Source organism: Zonotrichia leucophrys, chromosome 5 (assembly GCF_028769735.1).
Source record: "Zonotrichia leucophrys gambelii isolate GWCS_2022_RI chromosome 5, RI_Zleu_2.0, whole genome shotgun sequence".
Lineage (NCBI taxonomy): Eukaryota > Metazoa > Chordata > Aves > Passeriformes > Passerellidae > Zonotrichia > Zonotrichia leucophrys.
The window spans coordinates 9,273,889-9,295,259 of NC_088175.1; the positions used below are offsets into that span (position 1 = coordinate 9,273,889).

At 40.0% G+C, this 21,371-nt stretch overlaps 1 protein-coding gene across 1 annotated transcript; it reads right to left on the reverse strand.

Annotated features, from left to right (window-relative positions):
- Positions 1 to 12,256: 12,256 nt before the first annotated feature.
- Positions 12,257 to 16,427, reverse strand: BDKRB1 (bradykinin receptor B1). The gene is made up of 2 exons (XM_064714733.1): positions 16,312 to 16,427; positions 12,257 to 13,759 (listed from the first exon to the last, which is right to left on the reverse strand). Exon 2 carries the CDS (start codon positions 13,703 to 13,705, stop codon positions 12,620 to 12,622), a length of 1,086 nt encoding a protein of 361 aa, XP_064570803.1. The 5' UTR covers positions 13,706 to 13,759; positions 16,312 to 16,427; the 3' UTR covers positions 12,257 to 12,619.
- Between the last annotated feature and the right edge of the window lie 4,944 nt (positions 16,428 to 21,371).

Genomic DNA, 21,371 nt, shown 5'->3' on the forward strand with positions numbered 1-21,371 from the left:
AGTAGAAACAGATTATTGAATACTAAAAAGTATTTTAGTCCTAGTTCCATATGTATACAAAAATAAAGAAATTATTCATAGCAAAATAATGCAAATAACACTGACAAGACAAATGGCAGAAAGTAAATAAATACAAGAGCCTCCACTGTCTGCCCTACCTTCATTTACCTTCTCGTGCTGTGAGACAATCTCTGTTCACATGACTAAATAATTATTGCCACACATCTATTTCCTGCTGTTACTCTCAGGGACTAGGCTGACAAGAAGAGGCAAGTCCTCAAGTTTTCTGCATCTTGCTGTTTATCCTTTAGCTTCTTTCAACAAGGAAACACAGATGTAAACCCAATATCAGATGCATTGTAGCCCATTTGCCTTCCCTCCCACTCCTGCTCTCACAGTCAAGTTATGAGACATTTAACTTTCCCTTCCATGGCACACACATTTTTTTCCAAACATTGAACTGTCTTGCTGTCTGTGCAATGAGTTTAGCATTAATATTCATTATTCTAATTTGGGCTAATAGCATCAGAGCTGTTCAGTCTTTCTTCTCATACCTCAGGACAACGTTCAAAGAACTGTATGTGTCTCAATTCAGAGAACTGAGTGATTCTTGCTTCTTGTTTACTCCTGAAAGGTGTACAGAAAACATCACGTCATACAGCAACAGCCTTGGGCAAACAAAGGAATTTCCCTATTAGCATGTGTGAAAACAAAATTACTTTGGATATCTAGGAGGATACTGTTGGTGATTCCTAAAAGGAAGATGGCTTGGCTAGTCCATCACGTGTTTTGTGCTGTTGGCTCCTGTCTCCCAGTTCTCTGCCCTCAGAGTAGTCCCTTACTCTGTCCCTGAGTTGCAGGGGCTTTCCTGCTCTGGGCCAGCCTGTTCTGGATACAGCTGGTTCATGGAGAGAGACTGTGGGGCCCTGCTGGAGGACATCATCTGCCATTATCTACTGCCACTATCATCTGCCATTATCTACTGATTTCCACTGGTAACCAGGGACTCCAGACAACCCTCCCACAACACAAGTGGATATGATACTGCCCAGTGCATAAGAAAACAACATATTGAACTGAAAAGGGAAGGGTTTCACTAAAACCAGAACACAGGATAATTCCACTAATATTAGCCTGGGTAGTTAGAATTTGACACAAAAACAGTCAAATAATCCAGTGCCTGAAGGAATTGTATCAGTATTCCAAAAGTCTGGGACAGTATCCCAAAATAACTCCTCCAGACCCTTCACACCTCCTCTGAATAAACAGGATGGGTTGTGTAGAATGCCTGGAAGTGAAGCAGAGCAGGGGCAGGAAGAACAATGCATATCTAACATCACACATCTAATTTTATTCTGTTGGAGTTGTGCCCTTGCTTTACATGTTTTCTCCATGGACTACTCCTTTTAATGTGATCCATCAAGGGTGTTTTGTGCAGTTTCTCAGGGGCACCATATGCTATTTAGAGGACTTCTTTTGCTTTGGACAACATGCTTTGTACTTGAAGGATGTTTGATTTTTGGCAGAGGATGAAAGATGGAATATGAAAAATCCTAACAAAATTCATTTTATTTCTGCTGGTCCAAGTAAATTATCTCATAGTAAAACATATGAATATTTCTTTTATAGATAATATTTTGTTAGCAAATACAAACCTATACCTTTACCTAGAACATAGGTAGGAACACAACAGTGATGCAGCCACTTCTGAGGATGCAACAAGCAAGAAAGGTATTGTGGGACAATTCTGGGCAAGTGTTCTGCAATTAAAATAAGTGCCATATACTCACAGACAATAGGTGGAATACCTTTTATTGTCTTGATGAAGCACTTGGTAATCTCTGCTGTTAGAGTATCTGATAGCTGACAATGCCCTCAGGCACATGGTGTCACTCTTGGGGTGTCCTGCACCAGTCAGGGTTGGACTCCATGGTCCTGATAGGTCCCTGCCAACTCAGCCCATTGTATGGTTCTATGATCATATACCTATTTTATTTGGAGGTGCCACAAGAGATCAAGACATCTGTGAAATTTGGAAGCCTCATTATATTGGTGGTTACCTGACACATGTTGGTGGCAATGATCCTGCTATGTGTAGGGCAGATCACAGCAGCCTCAAAAAAAAGTGCCCTTTTGGCAACACTGTTTGGTCTAGGGCTCATCTCTGGGGTGATTACTGGCACATTTAGGAGCAAACCAGGTGTGCACACAGAGCTTAGAGCAGCCTGCAAGGCTGTAATTGGAGCCCCATCTGGTGATTTAAAAAATGGCCACAGAACAGGGGAGAGCTGAAACTGTCTCTCAGAAACCCCTCTTGTGCCTTAGCCACTGGAATACTTTTGACCACAATCCTGCTGCTGAAAGACAACCCTCAAGGGCAGGGTTGGCTTTCAGTAATTATTTTGGGAATACAGCTGCTGCAGAAAGCCAACGGGCTGAGCAGGTAGAGCTGGCACCAGAGCTGGTGCACTGTGGTTTCAGGGAACTTAGATACTGGATGTACAATTGGTAGTTAGCCCAGTCTTTCCTCCTTGAGCTACCAAATGTGTGTATTGGCCTAAGAAAGGCAACAAGTCTTGGTTTGAACAGGGCCATGTGTGAAGGAAAATGTGACTTTAATGCATCACTGAGCACCTGAATGTTGCTCTTGATTTGCAGTGACAATTTAGCAAAGAATTGCCTTGAAGTTCAGGATGTGTGAAGTCTCAGTAGTCTGCACACCTGGGAGTTCTTTTAGAAAATTTTTAGAAATTTTTCTTTTCTGGGACTGGCTTCTGTTAAGTATTTTCCCATTAGCTTGAATTTGTTTCCCTTCCTCCTTCATGATCATGAAGACAACACCAGGGCTGGTTGTAGGGATTCTAATACCATTGAGAAATGGAATGTTCCTCATGTTCCATATACCTGCAAGTCAGTTTGCTGCATTCATGTTCTGCTATCATTAGCTCCCTGTTCTCTTAACTGGGCAATGACAACATTTCCATGATATCCTGACAGTGATGGTTTATCAGAGCATTTCTTTTCTCCCACACCATGGGAAGAAGAAAGCTTCCTGACAGTTTTTGAACAGCTTTAAACTATACTTAGCTGACTCAATGTGCTTTGCAGCCCTTCACATCCAAAAGTCTGAGGCAAGGAAGGAGACAACTGTGCCTGACCTCATAACACCTTCTTACAAATAATTTTGGTTATTTTAGTAGATTACTATTTATTTGCAATAAATGTCTGCCTTAGAAGGATATCTGTAGAGTGTTAAGCCCCATCAGATGTACCATCATCCATTCTCTGACAACCACTTGCCACGTCAGAGACAGTCAATGTTCTGGCTGTGGGTGATTTGCCTTATGAATTACTGGCATCCATGCTGGGGAGCTGGCATGCAACCAGCAGATAAGAGTTGAGCAATGCTGGCAGGAGGCCTTGCTCAGGGGCTCAGTGCTTCCTCTGATTCATAAGAGGCTGACTAAAGTTTTGCAGAACAGGCAGCCTCACCTTTACATTTTCTTGGGTTTCTCATTTCTTGAAAATGTCTTAGCTGCTTTTTAATTTGTTAAATATAGTTTCTTACCTTTTTTAGTCTCTTACCTTTTTTATTTTTAAATTTGCTTATCTTTTTCAAATATAAGCTTACCAAGTGTCTGACTTTATCATTGGAGGCTGAACTTTCTCATCATGAGATTCTCCTCATCACCCCCAATACTTTCTACAGTGTACTCCAGCAATATGAAAAATATTTTATTAGAAGCTTAATAGGAAAGAGCATAGCAGAAACAAAAACAGACAGACAGAGACTATTGTTTATGATGCTGACTATAAGATGATGTAATTTCTTTGTCTCTGACAAAATTATGGTAACTTCATTATGATATAATGATCAACACTCAGGGTCATTATCTCAGGTTAAGAATAGCCCTTTGTCTGCAATAAATATGTACAGCTTTCTACTACTGTGATGCACATTAGGTGAGGTTTTGGCCTCTAACCTGTTATTCACACCACAGTTCTGTCACTCAGGTAAGGAATGCTTGGAGCATTAATTATTTCTACTTATCCTCCTTCCAGTACTGAAGAGCATTTCTCACTCCATGATACTCCAGAGCATAGATACATTTATCTATACACCAAAAATGGGGCAATTAAAAAAGTTTTTTCAGTATTTGGACCTTGCAGTTTATCTATTGAGTTAGTGTTGTGTGATGGATGTGAGACTTATTCCAGCTCTTCCTGTGGGAAATGGTGGTGGCTAGTTTCATTTCTAGTGCGTGCCTGGAGATTTTCTCTGCAGGAGCTGAAAGCCAAATGTGAACTTTTCTATGTGTGAATTACTTCCCAGAGGAGAACATCTTTTCCAGCTGTAGCTGTATATTGGAGCAATAATGGAAAATAAGCCTCACTCCTGAAAGAAAATATCATTATCAGAGAGTGATGATTTTGCTGGAACAAACCTGAAGTGCACAATATTAAGATTGCATCAGAGGTTTTCTAGAGCAGTTGCTTCGTGTTTTCTTCCTAATGTTTTTCCTGTAGAATGCACTGCAACCAGCCACACATATGCATAAAACTAGGAAGTTTTCAATTATGAATTCCTTATTCTGTGTCATGTAATTTAATAACTCTCCATGAGGAGTGCTGGATATCACAAGGGACTCATTGAGTTGGTGGTAACAGCATGGCCAAAGTAGGTTGTGTGGACAAAGTTCTTCTGCCAGAAGTTGAGGAGCACCACTAAAGCAGGCTTCTTCCCTCTTTCTATTAACACAAGGTGGTGTGTTGTAGTTTTGGTTCCAGCAGGCAGCTAGACACCCTACTGACAGTGTGAGGGGGAGGAGAATCAGAAAAGAAAAGATAAAATTCATGGGTTGAGATAACAGCAGTGATAATTGAAGGAAAGTAAAATATAATAATACAAATTATAATATTAAAAACGATAATAACAGCATTGAAAAGGGGAGAGAGAGAGAGAAATAAACCCCAAGAAAAACAAATTATGCACAATAAGTTGCTCACAAGTCATTGACCAGCCTGTCCCCTGGCTGCAATCAATTTGAGATCAGTACTATTCTTAAAGCTAAACACAGTGCTGTGCCAGCTGCTAAGAAGAAAACGAACTCTATCCCAGCCAAAATCAGGACAGATGCATTGCTGCCCATGGATTGAGCCTGAGAAGGAGATGGATTTGCTCAAGCCATGCTTACTAACCAAGCTGAGACTCAAGAATGGGCCTTGCTAACATTTTCTCTTGCTCACCATGATGGGTATTTGTCGTCTGTTGTCCTCTGGAAAATTCAGATAGGACATGGCAATTGTGACCAAATGGGTCCATGGCCATTCTTCACCAGGGATAAACATATTATTTGCATTGCTTCCTGTGGTTTGGGGCTGAGGAAAGAGGGGGCAGGCTCCTCATCTAGCTCAGTAGGCTGGGAAAGATACCCAGGATTTTACTCTGAGTCATGTGTGAGATAGAAGTCTTGGCAATAAACAGCAACTACTGAAAACTCAAAGGAAAAAACAGCTAGAACACTTAAATAAACTGTCTAATTCAGATGGATTTCTTTTGCATGAGAGTTTCAAATTCCCTTCTGAAAAAGATAAAACAAACCCAAGCCAAACTGCTCTTGCATGGTTCAGTCCCAGGATGTGTATTTCCATCTGTTCTTTTTCTCTTCATTTGTCTTTCTGACAGACTCAAAGTCCCTCCCTGCTCTTCTGTGATGAAGATGTTTTGACAAATCCTTTCCAGTGACCAAAAACCGTGTCTAATCTTTGTCAGGAGTCCTACCGTGCTACCTGGAAAGGGGATGTTTCTTCCTGCATTTTTGCTGATGACAGTATTTTTCCTATCTTCTCATATTTCACAATGTCTTCTAATCTTTTCAGTTGTGATCAAACATGATTCTTAGACTAATTTTCTTCTAGAAAACCTTACTGAAATAAATTTTTCAGTTTAATTATATGTTGTCTCAAAGGTTTCTCAGTGTAAAATTCAAGGCAGCATGTGTGTTATCAATACCATTGATTTTATTTAATATGCAGGATGGATGATTTAATTTCTTGAGGACATTGTTTGATTTATGTAAGTGTGTTCCTCTCCTACATAAGGCAGGGTGACACAAGGCTAAATCAGAAGTGGATAAGTTGCAATGTTGGAAATTCAAAGCTTAGTCATAAAACCATAAGACCATATTATAACTCATACCCTGAAGGAGACCACACTGAAATTCCAGGGACAGTCTAAGGTCAAATATTTCCTGGCCCTTGGATGTTTGATTTGCTAAACTCAAATTTCTTTATCTTTTAGTGTTTCCAATCCTGACAGGGTTTTTTAAAGGGAATACAATATTCCAAGTCCCATCCTGAGATATCTACTTCTTCTTCCCTTTTTCCACAATTTGCTCTGACCTCCCCACCACTAGGTCCCAACTCTGTCCCCGTTCATTGTCAAAGTCATTTCCCTTTCACGTGCACATTGTTGTCCACTGGTCCAGCCAGTCCTTGTCTCCTGCTCCCTCAATGTTCTCTTTTGGTCACTGTGACCTCCCTGCTCGTCCCCACACTCTGATATTGGGAAGATGCTGAGAGAGGTTTCGTGACTCCCAGTCTCCAATCAGATATTTCTCTGTTCTCCATTAAACTCCACCCATTTCCCCAGTATGATTTTGGTCCTGCCACCTTGGTGCAGTTTTTGTCCCTTGTTCGTGTCCTGTTGCTGGGAGTGCACCGAGAGCTCACTGGGACAATGAACAGTTTCTCTGGCACCCTCCACCCTTGACCCATGGGCAGTAAAGTGGGTCCTGTTGCTCTGTGACCAGGTCTCCTGTGAAACCCTGTCACAGGCAGCTGCAGAGGGGTAAGCATCTCTGAGGATTTCACTGCTGACAGCTGCAGTACATCTGACCTGTGAGCAAAGTGCTTTTTTCCATCCAAGATTCAACATTTTTGCTTGATGTGGTACGATTTGACAGGGGTGACAAACAGCTCTCTTCCCAGGAAGATGACTCCTGGCAGGTTAGAAATCCATGTGCCTGTAGATCTCTGAAAATGCTAATGTCTTCACTTTAAGTGATCGATGTATTTTCTTCAATTTTGAGTTTTATAAATCAATCAGCTGGGTTTCATGGTGTTTTTGTTATTGTTGTTAAAGGTGAAGGTTCTCTGATATGAGAACTATCTGTATTTACAGGTAGAGCTGTTGATATTGAAATGGCTTGTCCAAATGTTTTGATGTTACATTTGTAAGCCCAGGCTGTATTATTCCTTGAGATGTGTTTCACTGAGTCTTAAATGCCACTTCATTACACTAGTGCTAGGAGCCCTGTATGATAAACTAAGACTGGGCATTAAGCAAAGCTTGAACAGAAAATGCAAAGATAGTGCTTGTCCTAGAGAAATTAATAGTAAAATATAAATTCAATATACACAGATGAGAACAAGTTAAATTATACTTGCAAGCTCTTAAGGTGCAGCAGAGAAGCTTTTTAGTGATTCATATTTGACAATGTTTATCAGGAGTGTGAGAAGTTGCATGAGAGAAGGTAAAAATGGTGCTTATTCCAAAGCACAAGCCATGGGCAGTGGAGTCTGCCAGTATTAGTGCTACAGAGCTGACATTTCAGTACTGGTTGAGAGGTGATCAGTGAAGAACCCTGAAAGGGCTAATGAGGAAACTTTATTTATTCACCACAAGAGAAGGAATCATTAGAGGGGTACACACTCCCTTGTGCTGGGGCAGAACCAATTATGTTGACATTTTCCCCAAAAATTTCTGTCTAAACTGGGCTCCGAGGGTCCTGTTGCTGCTGTGCTGAGTTCTCTCCTGGGCAGCCTGCCACTGGCTTCACCAGGAGCTTTTTATTAATGCTTATCCTGTGATTTCCTTGCTGCAATTCAAGTTCATTCTCTATTTTCATGTACACCTGCAAGGCAGAAACAACCCAGCACTCCTGGGTCAGGTTTGCTCAGATTTAACCCCAGCCAGCTGCCAAGCCCCATGCAGCCACTTGCCCATTCCCCCACCAAGGGATCTGGGAAAGAATCAAAAGGGTCAAAGCTGGAAAATGGATGTGTTGAGAGAAAGACGGTTTAACAGGGAAAACAAAAGCCACACAAATTAACAAAGCAAAATAAGCAATAAATTCACTGCTTCCCATGGGCAGGCAGGTGTTCAGCCACCTCCAGGAGAGCAGAGCCCCATCACATACAACAGATACTTGGAAAGACAAATGGCATCACTGCAGATGTCCCCTCCTTCCTCCTCCTTTTGCTTCCTTCTTCCTCCCATTTTATATACTGACCATAATGTCATGTGGTCTGGAATATCCCTTTGGTCAGTTTGGGTCACCTATCCTGGCTGTGTCTCCTTCCAATTTCCAGCCTTCTCTCCAGTGTGGCAGCCTGGAATGAAGAAAAGACCTTGTCTCTGTGTAAACCCTGCTCAGCAATAACAAAAACATCTCTATATTATTAACTCTGTGTTCAGCACAAAACACAGCTCCATACTGGCCACCGTGAAGAAAATTAATTCTACCCCAGCCCAAACCAGCACATTCCATCACTTATTCCATACCACTTTCATCATGCCCAGGTCCCACTATTTGAAGCAACTTTATTAACCACCACCACCCTTCTTCCCATCCTTTGACATAATGCACAGAAGTTATTTCTTTAGTCAATGGACCATCCCTAGAAAATACTCATAAAATGTCCACAAATGTTTATAAAACATCCTTTGAGTTCATTTTGTCCGTGACTTCAGGCTCCATCTGGTCTGGTGGTGACTCAGCACAGGAATGGTGTTGTGTTTTTTGGAGTTACTGGGCACCCAAGCCAGCTCAGGTCTGGTCACTGATGCACTTAAACTTCTTCTTGTCAGGCCTCTCCTCCACTGATATGGGTTTCTGTTTTACTAATTCCTGTAACATGCATCTCAAATCACGGCTTACAACAATATCAAGGCACATCCATTACAATCTCCACCCTTGGCCCTTTTTGGGCCAGGTTATCTGGTTTAACATTGCAAGAAACTCCTTCTCCTGTCTCCAGCCTGGCTGCAACAAGGGGCTCCCCCTGAAGCCCATCATTAATACGGTCTGGGTGGATGTGACAGTCTGGTCAGAGAGTGAGAAAACCAGATAAGTTTTCCCAGAATTGGCCTGAGAGACTTTAGGGAGTTGAAGATAAACAATGACAGCTTATTATTATAAACAACCTGCAGGTGTTTTCCTAATCTCTGCTTTCTTGTTTTTCTCAAAGATTGCTCAAAGAAGGGTGTCTTGTTAATTAGCCAGCCAGGTGAAATGTATTAACTAAATAACCAATCAAGTCCACCTGGATTGGAACAACTTATTAAAAGGACCAGTCCAAAATAAATGGTGCATTATGCCAATCTGACTTCTGGTGAGTCTGTGTCATTTCTTACTCAACAGTGACAAGTCTACATCATCCTCCTCCTCCTCCATGAGCTGCAGGACACACTGCTTCACTGTCCGGTTTATCTCGGCTGTTTGAGGGGCCTGGAAGGCCCGTGTGGCCTTGGGGCAGCCCGCGTATCGAAGGACGAGAAGAGGCTTCAGTTCTTCTTTCTGGTTTTATGTTTATTAATTGTTTATCTAAAAGATGTTCTTTCAGCCGAACAAAGATCTGCTCAGCAGTCAGCCATGGGCACACTGTCTCTGCCCTCCCGGGCAGCCACGTATCTTTATACCCCTTGCTACGTATACAATATTTATCATTTTTCCCCAATACCATCTATTGTTATAACTCGGTGTACTCTTAGTAATAACCAATCCAAAGGCGCCACCGCGGCCAAAGGAGATGGAGGAGAAGAGGAACAGAAGAAGGACAGGACACACCCCAATTCCTCCATCTTACTCCTCTAAACCCCCCTGTACAGAAATCTTAAACCCTGTGTCTCACCCTCTAATTAACCAATCCCTTCACCATTCACCCGGTGAAGCCCTCATCCTTGTCGTCTCCTGTGTAGGGTTAAAGTCCAGCCACCAGACACTTCTGGCAACATTCCAGGACTCCCGAGCCCCCCCAGGGTCTCGGTGGCTCAGCATCTCAGGACTGAGATCTTGAGATCCGACACTTCACCATGGGCTGGAAGAGAATCTCTGCTTTCCCTGCTCCAGCAGAGGTTCCCACCCACATGAGACAGTTCTCTTTGGACTTCTCCACTGTGGGCCCTTCTCAAGGGCTGCAGTTTTTCATGAGCTGCTCCAGTGTGGGTCCCCCATGAGGTCTCAGGCCACAAAACCTACTCCAGCAGAGGTGTCACAGGGTCACGCCACATTCTCCTTCAGGCATCCAGCCCTGGGTCCTCCAAGAGCTGCAGGTGAATCTCTGCTCCCTGAAGGGCTCATCCACATCCCTCCAACTCAAGGTCAGTGCTCCCAGCCTGTCCAGTACAGCAGCAGTGCCCTGGCCCCTGCCAGCCCAGAGCATCCCTGGGGCTGTCACCAGAGCCCTCCTGGGCACAGCTCAGCGAGGTGAGTGCAGCACAGCACCTCAGCAAAAGGTGGCCACTAACAAACACTAGACCCTAACACTCAGTCAGAAATGCACACATTTACAGACATTCATGCTGGAGAGTAAATCCATTGATTGGCAAGACTCTGATAAGTGGCTTAAGCAGCGTTTAAACTACAGATGTTTTTCCTGTAAAAGAAGCAGTGCTTTCATGAAAGCCCTTGTCACTTGCTGATGGATGGAAACAGGAGGTTTTCCATTAAATTCAGATTTCCTACCCATTTTCAATCTATTATGTCATAGCCCAAACATGCCACCACACTCAAGAAGTGTTTTTCCCTTTATTTGAACATTGACTAACATGGACAAGTGTTAGTCAGATGAGACAAGATACTTTCCCTTTAAAGGTCCTCATCTGTAGTGAGAAAATGGAGCTTTTTTTCTGCACCTTTTTCATTATTTCAGCCTTCCCTTCCTTTCCCTTCCCTTTCCCCAGAAAATATCTCTGCTTGGAAGTTTTTTGCATTAAAGATTCAGCTGGGGATGTATTAAATGGATGCAGCATTCGACAGTTTACAATAGATGGGAATTAGGAATTTGACTTCAGATGAGTCAGGGGACTTCACATGCTGTTGTTATTACTGGTGTTTAAGCCTGATATTTATTTTAAAAACATCTGTCACAGAAGCAGTGGAAGTAGTAAACCTATGACAGATTCTTCCTCCCTGATCCCTTAATCCACCCTTAATTCTTAAACCATCATTGCAGGAAGACAGACTTGCAAGTACTCAAAAAGCTTCCACTGTTCAGATTCAAAAGTTTGAAAGAACAATTAAAAATTAACACTAATCATATTGCAATGATGTTGAATAGACAGATTTCTATAATCAAATAAGAGGTTAATTACATATTCAAAATGGAATTACATATTCAAAATGGAAACACTAAAAAGAAAGCCAGGAAATGAGGTGCTGTTGCACTGAGTACAGGACTGAATAGGCTTTACAGTGAGGAGTTAAATGAATTATTATACAAATGATGTGTCTGGATGCTCCCTTCTGCACCAAAATCCTCTGGCTGAACAGGCTGCACTGTCTTTTTCCATGTCTGTACTCATAATTTGATCTCAGTTGCTTTACATCTACTCTACCACTGTGGCTGTGCTGGAAAAAAATTTTTCTTTTACTACAAGAGTTGGTGTTCTGGTAGCAACAAGGATTTTTAATCACAGAACTACATATTTGCTCTTCCCCAAAGGAATAGGGGGAAAGAGACAAAACATAAAAATAAATATAAGAAAGAAAAAGACTATGAAGAAAAAAGATGTTATGTAGTTTATTAATTCTGATTCATAAAACCATAAATATGTATTTAAGGATTTGCCTCAAAATAACACAGTATCAATGGCCATCAGAGATACATTCACATATAAAAAATAAAAAGGATCTTTACAGTACTTTATGAGCAATTTTGTAACACTTTACTGGATCACCAAAAATCAGCTTTGAGGAGGCTACTGCATTACCTTGCTTTTTTTACAATTTATGTACACTTTCATTGTGTTACATCCTCTTGTACAATAGTCATGCATTGCACATAATTAAAGTGCAAAAAAATTATTAAAATTCTCTATATCTTACTGTAAAAATGCAAATCAGTGAAATTTTTTTTCAAAATAACCAAAGTTATCCCATACCTGCTTAAATGCATTCATCAGCCAAAGATTAAGCTCATATTTGCTCTGTAATAGCTGTTGTAATTTTATGAATAGTGTTATAGGTGGTATAGCAGCTGTCATCACAGATACAATGCAGCAAAAAATTCAGCTGGCTTATGGCTTTCTGCAAAGAAACCAGGTTTCTGGTATTTTGTCAAAGAGTTTTTCTTTTAAGCCACTGTTAATAGGTAAGACAGGTTAGATAATTTGGTAAAAAATTCTGGCGTCACACATTTTGTATTTGGATGGATGACACAGAACTAGAAAAGCTAGCCTGAGGAAAAAATAAGCAATCAATCAAGTGATTTACTTTAATAGATAATTAGCTTGGTCTGTGAAGGCCAGATCAGAATGTTTCATATTAATTTTTAATGCCATTTGCAGTGGCATAAAATAAGTTATAATATTAAAATGAAGAGGAACTGAGAACCATTATGTTAAACTACTCTTGACTGGAAACATGTTGAAATTTGAAGACATTTCTTTGAAAGATACCCATCTCGAAGGAAATCCACAGGGAATAAACTGTGAAAAAACTTCTAAAGCCTTTTGCCTGAAGTATTTCCCAACAAAGACATAAATCACAGGGTTAATGCAGCTGTTGGTGATAGCCAGCATATAAGAAAACTGCTCCCCAAAGTTGATCAGTTCCCCCCAGAAGCAGCCTTTGATCACTTCTGTATGGTATAATACATCAAGGAATACAAAAAAATGGTGAGGAGTCCAGCAGAAAAGAAACATCAGTACCACAGTGAGGATCAGCCTGGTTGCCTTCGTGCCTCTGTGCCTCTTGCAACCCTTTGCTCTGATTGCTTTTCGCTCTTTTGCTGTTCTTTGTAGGGACCTAATGGTGGAGAAATTGAGGAAGATGATTGCTGTGGATGGCAGCAGAAACCCCACCACATTGCCCACCAGGCTTTCAGCCAATTCCCACGACGGGCTGGGGAAGTCCAAGGTGCAGGCTGAAATATTCCACTGGGGAAAGTCTTTCACCGTCCGGAACATGAAAGCTGGGACGCTGAGAAGGATGCAAAAGAACCAGATGAGCAAGCAGATCCCTTTGGTCATGGACTTGCTCCATATCTCCCTGTGGTTCAGGGTGTGCACGAAGGTCAGGTAGCGATCCACGCTGACGGCCACCAGCAGGTAGATGCTGGTGTACATGTTCAGGGTGATGGAGGCGCTGATGCTGCGGCACAGGAAGCTGCCAAAGGGCCAGTTGAACTCATTGTTGATGTTCTCTGCCCAGAAAGGGAGGCACATGAGGAAAATAAGGTCAGCAACAGCAAGGTTCATCAGGTAGATTTCAGCTATCTTCAGGGGGCCCTTGTGCAGTGAATAGGTGAAGAGAACAAACACATTTCCAAGCATCCCAATGACGCAGACGGTGTTGATGTACTTGGGTCCTACATAGTACACGATGTCCCACCACTCATCCAAGTCTGGGCAAACAGTTGAGTTGCTCTGATGTTCACTCTGGTTTGAGGAGGTAATATTCACTAGAGGAGTTTCAGTCATTTTTTAAAAAATTCCAAAGTGAACAGGAGACGTCTTCGAAATGAGAGAAAATGACTGCAAAAAAGAAGAATAAAAGAGCAAAAGTTGCCTCTCATAAGTAGTGTAACAAATATTTAACTGCTGCAAATTCTTTATTAGTCCTACTGATTGTTACAGGCTAGATCAATCCATATTTGATAAGTGCAGCTGTGGGAATGTTCCCAGTGTTAGCAAGGATAGAACTTCCTCTACATCCCATGAAGTTTCCTCTCCTTGCTCCCATTGTTTGAAGTGGCACAGAGGAAGGAAAGTGACAAATTAGTGTAAATATTTCTGTACATCTCCTCCAGACTGATGACAGACACAGATATGGGAGAATTCCACCTCCCTGAGAGTAGTGGAGTCATGCTGGCGACAAAAAGCCAGCTTTGCATCCTTCCCTGCCCTTTCTCTTACTCTTATTTACCATGTTACTGTTATTGTTATTGTATTATATACTATATTATAGATACATTAATATATTTTTATATTCTGTTATCCTGCTGAAGCAGGATCATGCCTGTTTCCCTGAACTGGGAAAGCTGCTCACTCTCTGTATGTGCCACTTGCTGCCTGAACTGTGCATTCTTTTGTTCCTTCTCAGTTCCTCCCACCCTGAACTTTGGGTTCAAAACTGTTGTTAGATTAGACAGCTTATTGCCTTCAAATGTCAGTGGCTGGAATAATAAAACACAGACTTCTCCAAAATATTACACTAAAAATTGTGCCTGGAGGAAAGACCTCTGCAGCTCTGAATTTACACCCCCTCTTCTCCAGCCCCAAAATTTCACTTTAGTTTGGCTGTGCCAGGCTCCAAAGTGTTTAGTTCATCATAGCATTGGCAATACCTTTATTTTCTTCTAGTAGCTCTATGTGAGATTGTGCAGGAGTAAGAACATGGGTAAAACCTTATCCTCCCATGAAAATCCACTGGACTTTCTGTCAGAGATCCACTGTCAGAGCTGCCCCCTGCTCCATTCTTCTGGTGCTGCCATGCTGGGTGATAGAGCCTGGATCCTGGTTTTTACAGGCATTTGGTCTCAGAACATTATGGTAGGCAAGTTATTGTTGAGCCTTTTCTGCCATCTGACATTTCAGTATTTTGTATGCAAGTGGAGCATATCAATCACAGAAAATAATGTATTTGAAAAAATGAATATTTTGCAATCAGTCATTCTAAATGTTGACTTTCTGCTGTAGCTGTTTAACTCTGCCCTTTCAGCTTCTGTATTTTACACCTAGTAAACACCCAATGATGGAATTTCTGAAAAGAGAATTTAAGACCATCTTTCATCTCTTCTACGTACATGTACAGCCTCAGTGATTTCCGAGTACGAGCATCTTGCCGTGCTTATTTTGGGATGCCTCTAGGAATAAGTATTAATATTCCACATCAGGCTATCTGGTAGTAATGCACAGAACAGTTTTCTTTGCTGCAGAATTAGGTGAGCAGAAAACTTGTGTCTGAATTCATAAACTCACTCATCTGGCAGCCTTGATGGGAAACTGAGGTACAACTAAAGTGAGCACAGCTCCCTGGATTTCCCTCACAACAGTCTGAATGTTACCTAGTTCACAGACCTCTCACCCAAACAAAGATAACTGGAGAGGATCTAAAACTACAGGTAAAACACATATAGCAAATAAACAGCATCAGAGAGGCTCTTTGTGAGACAGCAGAAATTGAATGTTGTTATAGCAGGAGGCTGGCTAAGGCATGAGAGAGCAATGGCAGAAAGTCTGCAACTTTATCTTTCAAAAATAATGTAGATGAAAGATAACAGTTGAACCTAAACAGAATTATTTATTATACTAAATATAGAATAAAAAGAAATGCTTATTGTCCTTGTTTGCCCTTTTTCTGAGGACTTCTTTCTATTGGCTTATGCTAGCCACTCTGCACGCTTCAGACAATCTCGCAGCTGGAGCCACAAATTCGTTCATGATGGGCTCAGCTAAAAACACCTGGGAGTTTTATCTTTCATTGCAACTTAGATTTTATTCACAGCTAAATCCAAATTCTTGTTCAGCTAGCAGTAGTACCTGAGGATTCTGTAGAGTTTTTCATTGCAGAAATTTCTTCAGAGTCTACTAATCAGTGTCTGAGCACTACCACAAGCCACAAGCCTTTTATAAATTTAGAGTTCCTAATGTTCTCTTGACAGAAAATGTGCTTAATTTTCTGTAATTTCTGTAAGTATTTTGAAGTAGTTAGTGCTAATGGAAAATTAACCACATGAATGTTTTTCCGTTTCTGTCCTTAACATATTCCAGTCATCCTTTATACAAATAATGACATATTTTTCTTACTTTGAACAGATTTCTAATGAATTTCCATGCACAGTTCATCTATCACCCTTTTTACTATTAGTACTCATTAGCCAGTTAGAGCAATTAGGTAAAATGGATCGTGGCTTTACACATAAACTAATTCTGACCTTCAGAATTACTTTTATGGTGAAAAAGAAAGGGAGAGCCTTACTAGACTGCGCAGACCAGAAGCGAGAGCACAAAAGATCATTTTTTAATATAAAATATAGAAATTATTTAAATAAAGATAATACATTTAAAAAGATAAGCATACATACTCTTTGTCCTTCCTGGCAATCCAGGCAAAGTTTCAAATTCGGACACAGTTGATAAACAGCAGTACAGAGGTTACTGAGAGAATTCAAAGATGCATCCTGAGGCACAACTGAGTGACTGAGGGCTGTCCTGAGTGTTTTGCTGGCCATACACCATGTGTATGATGTTACATTTTGGAAGAAAGCCCCAGGATTTTTTTTTTTAACTTTCCCAAACGTCAGCTGAAGTAATTTTCAAGACATGTGACATATTTCATTTTCATTGTGAAATAATACAAGCCCTGCGTTGTGGCTCTTGTCATCCTTTGACCGCTAATTAAAGCTCTCAAATTGTCCTTGGCAATTAAAAGTTCCATTGTGTGAATGTCTGTAAAAATAAGAACTTAATTAACAGCTCTGAATTGCCTTCCCTGTACCAATGCACGCAGGGAGAAATCAGAATCAGGCTTTTGTTGTGTTGGGAGCTCCTTTCCCTGCTAGACATGAGGGGAGCCATGCCAAGGAGCTGGGGGTGAAGCAGCACAGAGAGGGGGGAATGAGACATGAACCTTGCTAAACCCCACTTCCACTCTTTTTGAAAAGCACTGGTTTTTGCACCCCACTATCAGTGTCCAGGGCATGAATCTCTGTGAATATTACTTATCAGTAATATTCATGATGACTGCTGCATTTTCTCAGACTTGTACCCAAATAAGCTTCTTATTTTTCTGATTACTTTCTGGGACCAAGTAGCCTGAGAGTGGTGGTTTATAAATTATTTTATCTGTTTCATTCTGTTTGTCCACTGATTAGAGCAATATTTTAAAAAGGTAATATCTTGCATTTCAGATTTTACATGCAAATCAGTCTTAAGCATAGCCATGTAAACAATGTAGGTTTTCAATTAAAAATAACCCAAACAACAAAAAAAGAGAAATTATCAAAGGACTGGAATGCTATTTACTTATAGGAAAAAAATTCTTCTCATTGGCTTCTTAGTCAACACATGCACCATATATCTCAATTCTTATTCAATTGTGTCCATTTTTGCTTGATAAGTAAGTTAAAATGAAAAGGCAGGGGAGGCTGAATGGTGATACCTTATTATGAACTTCCCTATAATGAAAAATGGTTTTATTCCAAATTTTTATCCACTAAAGCATAGTAAGATACTTATGCAAACAGTGCTAAAATTGATAAACAAAACATGCTTCAGTTAACACCATCACAATGGAGAAAACTCTAAATGGCTCAAGATTTAATGTTGGTTTGGTTTTTTTAACATCTTGTAAAATTTTAATTTTGGCAAAGACTTGAAAACAACATGTAATTTGTGAATTACACATTATGTAAGGAATCCTAACAAATAACAGGAGGAAAATCTTGAAACAGCCCATCTCACACTGACTCATAAAGGTAAGTGCAATATGACAGGAGATCTTCGTCACAGATTTTCCAAAGGCTTCACTTTGCTTACACTACTGCATTTCCGTGTTTAAGTTATTTTTTCCATAATGAAGAACATTTGAGCAATAACAAGAAGTTTGTAATTTGTTGTTGCTTGGACGTGAATCTCTAGGATCTGCCAAGTTCCACATTTACTCACAGACTGAATAAAAAACTGCAACTGCGTCTAAAATTTATATGATAAATAACAAGTCTTACAAAACTTGTCACATCAAAATGAGATCAAAATACTGGATTTGCAAATCCAACTCCTCTTTGCAAATCTAGTTTCTTGTTTTCTGTTGTTTTTCATTGCCATATTTGGAACATTTTTCAGTAATGGAGAGAGATTCAAAATTAGAAGTCTATGCATTTAGTAGAAAAAGTGAATAGGCACTGCAGTAGCTCCAGCATTTAAAGATCTTAGAACAAGTCTACAGAAGAAGCTGTAACTTCAACTAGAAAGGGGATGTAATTTATTATGTCTTTACAACTTCATTCCTCATTTCAAGCTATAGAAAGTATATAAAGATCTGGTAACATTTCACAGTTTGCACAGATGTAATGGACCATGAATTGAAGGAATTTGAAGGGTTAGTTTAAAAATATATATAAGAGTCAGTAGTTAAGGTTTATTACAGTAAAAATCATATCTGTCTATTGGCACCTTCAGCTCAGGATGCTCACAGCATTTTGGTTTATGTTTTAAGTTAGAATGATCTTCAGTCACACCATCTAGGCAGACTTTCCTGCAGAAAGTAAACATTTTTAGAGCTGTATAAGAGTTTACAAATGCTAACTGAGCCTCTCTGACCAGAATGATTAAACAAACATGTTGAACTTAGAGGTAAGACTCTCTGCTTAATTATCTCACACATTACAAGGCAGACAAATGTCTAAAATCCCAAAGGTGTCCAGAGTTCTGGTTCTTGGTCCAACAGTTCAGCCATTAAAAATCTTCATTTTAAGATGGATGGAGCCTTTAATGATTGGGACAAAATACATATTTGGATCAGTATGTTTTAATTATTTCATTTTCCTTATTGAAATGTTTGGCAAATCAGCCTAATTATCTGCTATAACAGATAGTTCATCTGTTCTGTAACAACAGAGAAGGTTTTTGACATGACCTTTTGAGGTAAAATTCTTTGTTAGCTTTGTTGGATTTCTTCATATATACTATAAAGATAGCTAAGGAGAGGTTAAACTCTAGTGCAACTATTTACAATTCCCAAAGAATGATGCTGGACCACCACAGTGTGGTAATAACCAAGCCCTACTAACTACAGTTTACAGAGCTTGAAACAGCCAAATATGAAAGAGCCAATATAGGTTGAATGGAATGGAAAGATGATTCAATGGCTAAAGACTGCTTAGGGATTTGGGAGACCTGAACCAAGATCCCAACTCCCCCACTGAAACCCTGTCTAGAAAAGAGCAAGTTTCTCCTGTCTGCAGCAAGCACCTGCAGCTTCTGTAACAGCTCTTAAACTCTTAATTTTTCAAGTGAAGACAATAATCCACGTGAAAAATGAGAGAGTGGAGAAATTAGAATAATTCCTGCCTGTAAATGCTGAAGGCCAGAAATATCATCTGGCTGTTGATATCCTTGCCATTCCTCTGGCCATGGTCCCCACCTCTGTCAGACTAAATGGGGAGTCAGCTCTTTGCATGCCAAAGTCTTGATAACAGCTGTGGCAGCCCCAGTAAAAGAGAAGATGGGAGCAGAGGTAAGAGTGGGACAGGATGAAGAAGAATAAAAAGATAGGATTACTGCCATCTTCAGCTCTGAAATTCTCTGGACAGAATCTGACCTCATATTACAAAAATCCTTCTCATATTTTGTCATGTTTCTGTAAGAACAGGGCTGAGCCAAGTGTGACTGGAAAACATCAGTAGGTCAGATGCAGCTTGGATGTTACACTTATTTCTTGGGGTTTTTTCTTGCGTGTATAAATGTTGCATGTGAATACCACAAACGTGTCATCACACTGAAGAGTCAGGAAAATGGGAATGGAGCAGTTGGTGAGCTGACACTGCCTGTGCTGTGATGTGCAGAAGCTGCTGCAGGGGCTTTCCATTGTTGCTGGTGGATCTTGAGCTATCAGCAGGCAGAGAAAAGCTACCAGAAATATTTCAATACCCTTAGATGCCTTAATTATGATTTAAACTTCCAAAGGGAGTGAGGGTGGTCAACAGCACTCAGAAATGGGCCCTGAAAAGAAAGATCTCCAAGCAGCTAAGATTCTGTTGTTTCAGCTCACTTTCCTTTGGTGTACTGGGAAGCCAAGTAAGCATCTGGAACATTTGAACTTCTGATAAATCATTCCTTAGTGACAGGATACAGGCTATAGAAGAGAATGCCAGGAAATCTCATGCCTCAAAGTACTTTATTTTCTTTTGTACATGCTTACTGCATAGCAAAAAAAAGGTGCTTATATATTTACATTATTTAAATTAATTTGATATTAACATAATAACATGTTTATATTTTAATGTGATATTAACATAATAACATTTTTATATTTTCATGTTATTATTAACATAATAACATTTTTATATTTTACTTCTCAGTACCAAATATTCAAAAATAACTTCTGTTGCCTCAATAACCTCTGTGTAGAGTTCATTTTGTCTAAGGGTTGCATGAACAGCATGCTCATGGATGAGACAGCATGATAACACTGGATATAACAGAAAGCCTTGTAGTGTTTCATCATAGTTGTCCCCATTGCTTCAGACGAAGAAAGGATGAGCAATAGAAGTATTTATGACATAGGATTATGCTGGTTTATCAAAGAAAAACCATGGAAATTGCCTATAAATCATATACAGTGATCTAAATCCCTTAGTCTTTAAATCACATTTGCACACATATTTTGTGGTTTAGTTATTTGAAGGTTTAATACAAATTTCCCATTTTAAATGAACTTTATTGCTCCATTCAAGCTCACACAGATAAAGACCATGCAGGTGCCATCTGAGTTTACTCATGTCACCAAACTCCACCTCCCTTGGAAGCTTTAGAAGCTGTAACCTTAAGTGCTTTGAAAAGAATGAAGACTGTTAGTTTCAGCATATCTTAGACCATCTTCCACTCAGTTTTGATCAAGGTTCCTAGAGGTTAAAGTGCATACAGACAATTCAGTACACTGTGAGTCTCTTTATATGTATAATCAACTTAGCTCAAAAATACAGTCCAACTGGGGAAAAGCCATCTTGTATTAAAATCTCAGAGATTAACTCTACAAAAAAAAATGTAAGTATTAATAGAATCTGAATACTTGAATACTCTGAGCTTTCAAGATCACTGTTATCTTCAGTTAGATTTCTAATGTAGTTAGATGATGCTCTTCTTCATATTCTCAGTTTCTTCTGTTTGGGAGATTATACCAGTTGTGCTGAGATTTTATATATCCATTGAATTACATTAATAATGCTTTGTGAATACTAAAAACCTGAGTCTCTGAGCTGAAGTGTAAGCATGAATATAAATAGCATTCACTCACTCAAAAGGAGTAAGTGAATACTTTCACTTCAAGGTAGAAGGGGCAAAGAATCTTCTTCTACGAAGAAAACTCAGCTAACTTCATGCAGGTGGGTGCAGGTTCCCTTCCAATTCTGCTTTACCTTTTTCA